Source organism: Cariama cristata, unplaced genomic scaffold (assembly GCF_000690535.1).
Source record: "Cariama cristata isolate BGI_N322 unplaced genomic scaffold, ASM69053v1 scaffold43731, whole genome shotgun sequence".
NCBI lineage: Eukaryota > Metazoa > Chordata > Aves > Cariamiformes > Cariamidae > Cariama > Cariama cristata.
The window spans coordinates 1-3,291 of NW_009598307.1; the positions used below are offsets into that span (position 1 = coordinate 1).

At 40.3% G+C, this 3,291-nt stretch overlaps 1 protein-coding gene across 1 annotated transcript; it reads left to right on the plus strand.

Moving 5' to 3' along the window:
• Nucleotides 1–1,076: 1,076 nt before the first annotated feature.
• Nucleotides 1,077–2,674, plus strand: CXCR4 (chemokine (C-X-C motif) receptor 4; the record flags this gene model as incomplete). Its single annotated transcript, XM_009709215.1, has 1 exon — nt 1,077–2,674. A coding segment is annotated over one exon (1,065 nt), but the record flags the coding sequence as incomplete, so codon positions are not given.
• Nucleotides 2,675–3,291: the final 617 nt, after the last annotated feature.

Here is a 3,291-nt window from a genome sequence, read left to right on the forward strand (position 1 = left end):
TCTGGCAAGTTCCAACTTTTCCCCGCAGTGAATGCCCGCGTGGAGCTGGTGCATCCGTGCGTGAAGCGCTGCGGGATCCTCGGGGCGCATCCTGCGTGGAGGTCAGGGGTTCAGGGAACACAGGGCATGAAAACTAAAATCTGAAAACCTGAGGAATTGCATGTAGCCAGGTGGCACTCGCCCGCCTGCATTGCTTGTCAGCGTGGTGGCCAAAACCGTTGGTGGTTTCCTGATGTGCTTTCATGCCCTCACCAGAATTTCGCTTCCTTTTTCCATTGCTGTACTTAGTTCAGCAGCCTGGCTACAGCCCAGCACCAGCCAGCTTCACCCCCTGCCCCGCAACCGCAAAGGGTGGGGAACAAAGGGAGGGGAACGTGGCTGGTCCTGATGACCCTCCATGGGGTTTGAGTTCCTCTGCTTCAGGTCACCTCTCTCGTTCTTTTCTTTATGGGCTTTGGGTTTTTTTTTCTCTTGTCTCTGTGTGTGGAGCTGTCAATTGCTTCTTAGCAGGGAATTCTTGCTATTATTTATCCTTTATTACATCAGCCAAGGATACCTTCTCTATTTCTCCTTGACTTCATCCCCTTAATGAGAAGGGACTTTACAGCAGCAGCAGCAGCATTTCTGTCTTAAGTAAATTTTTTTACAGCTCTCTATTGTAGGAGTTAAATGTCATGGGTAATATTCTGTGCAGACTGACCTCTTGCATCCAGCACTTCTGGGCTCTTCCGTTTGTAGTATGGATCCGATGAGAGCACTGAAGTGTCCAGAACCAAAGACATCTCTGGGAATAGCCATTATCTTTCTTTTCCCTTTCATCCCGTCCTTGGTTTTTAGTCTTTGGAGAAAGACAAAGGAAGTTTTTTAACTTGTTCTTATTTGCTTTATATTTTATATATACGTGCATAATTTTATATATATTTTTTTAAATGGTATTTTTCCATCTGTTTTTCAAAAAGTTTGCTTATTGATGATGATGGAGACATGTTCAGGCAACTCCTAACATACTGTACTATGGAGTGAGCTTTGGCAGAGGAGCTAACCTCTAATTTTTCTTTTTTTTTTCTTTTTTTCAGCTGTCCTCCGGGCTACTCATTGAACTTCCTGATAATGGCACGGATGAGCTGATTGGTTCAGGTGACTACGGAGACTATGGAGAGCCATGCTTTCAGCATGAGAATGCTGATTTCAACCGGATCTTCTTGCCAACAATCTACTCCATCATCTTCCTAACAGGAATAATCGGCAATGGATTGGTTATTGTTGTTATGGGCTACCAGAAGAAACAAAGAAGCATGACTGATAAATACAGGCTGCATCTCTCTGTGGCTGACCTCCTTTTTGTCATCACCTTGCCATTCTGGTCTGTGGATGCGGCCATAAGCTGGTACTTTGGGAATGTTCTGTGTAAGGCAGTTCATGTCATTTACACGGTCAACCTCTATAGCAGTGTCTTGATTTTGGCCTTTATAAGTTTAGATCGTTACCTGGCAATAGTCCATGCTACCAACAGCCAGCGACCACGAAAGCTGTTGGCTGAGAAGGTGGTGTATGTAGGCGTGTGGCTACCAGCTGTGCTTCTGACGGTGCCCGATATAATTTTTGCCAGTACTAGTGAAGTAGAAGGGAAGTATCTGTGTGATCGCATGTACCCTCATGAAAACTGGCTGATTTCTTTCCGATTTCAGCATATCTTGGTAGGACTTGTCTTGCCTGGCCTAATAATCCTGACTTGCTACTGTATTATAATATCTAAGCTGTCACATTCAAAAGGCCACCAGAAGCGCAAAGCCTTGAAGACAACAGTTATCCTCATCCTCGCCTTCTTTGCCTGCTGGCTGCCATATTATATCGGCATCAGCATTGATACATTCATCTTGCTAGGAGTCATCAGACATCGTTGCAGCTTGGAGACAGTAGTGCATAAGTGGATCTCCATTACCGAAGCCCTGGCGTTCTTCCACTGTTGCCTGAATCCGATTCTGTATGCCTTCCTGGGTGCCAAATTCAAAACATCAGCACAAAATGCCTTGACATCAGTTAGCAGAGGATCAAGCCTCAAGATTCTTTCAAAAAGCAAACGTGGGGGACATTCTTCTGTTTCTACAGAGTCCGAGTCTTCAAGTTTCCATTCCAGCTAACGCTGCTTCTTGCCATCATTTTATACATAGACACTGTAAAGATGCGCAAGCTTTCAGAAAAACAAGACTGACCATGATGTACAGATTTATTTACAGTTGGAATTTTATATTGTTTCTTTTAGTCTTTGTGAAGTTTAATTGACTTATTTATATAAAAAAACTTCTGTATTGATGACAAACTGTCTAGGCAGGTCCTGTGGACAAGTGGTTAGTTCACAAAAGTTTTAGTGCTTGTCTGTATGTATAGGTATGTGAACTAAACACTTCTGGATTGTAGCAGAGTGACTGTTAAAAGTTTAGAAAATATTTCTCTGTTGTTTATATGTAAATGTTTTCAGTGTTGCTGTTAAATTCTTTAAAATTTGGCTGGAGATTTTTACCTTACTACAAGATCTTTGGTTTACAATAGCTTAACTCTGCTGTAGAAATGGCACTTATAACCAAAGCCTCCTCTGTTATATGCTAGGGTTTTTTTCCCCATTCTCAGTAATTGATGGTTTGCAAAATTTTCTGTTCAAGGTAAATAAAAGTATATGACAAAAAGTTATTTTGAGTGGTATTTTTATTTCTGGTTCAATGTTTTTCTCAATGCTTTTATTTACAATTCTCAACGCACAGTAATTTCTTTGAAAATTGCATGGCTCTTCTATGAAAAGCAGGAAAATGAGTTTCAGTACATATCGATTATTCAGTTGACACCTGTGAGTTCTAAGTAATTTTTTTTTTCACCAGAATACATTTACTCCAGTTAACATTATCTTTAGAATGACTTTAAATTATCACTTTAAACAAAGAACTTTTGAGGGCAAAACATCTACAAATGAAAACAAATCTGTTTAAGCAATTGCTAAAGTTTACAGCCTCTTAGGAGTCAAACTAAGATTACTACATGTGAGTAACATTTATGCCACGTATATAAAGTCAATCCTACATTTCTTCTACTTTTTGCTGTTCTTCTAAATTTAGTTTCACATTAATAGTAATCAAAAGTAGTTGAATCAAAGCCATTTTGCTATTTGACATTGCATTTGGACTAGAAATAAAGTTATTGGCGTATATCTCCTCTGTGAAAGATAAGTGTGTTTTCTCTACGGAGCTTTCCCTATCCTGTCTACATCCAGATTTTCTTAATCTAATCTAATCTCAACAT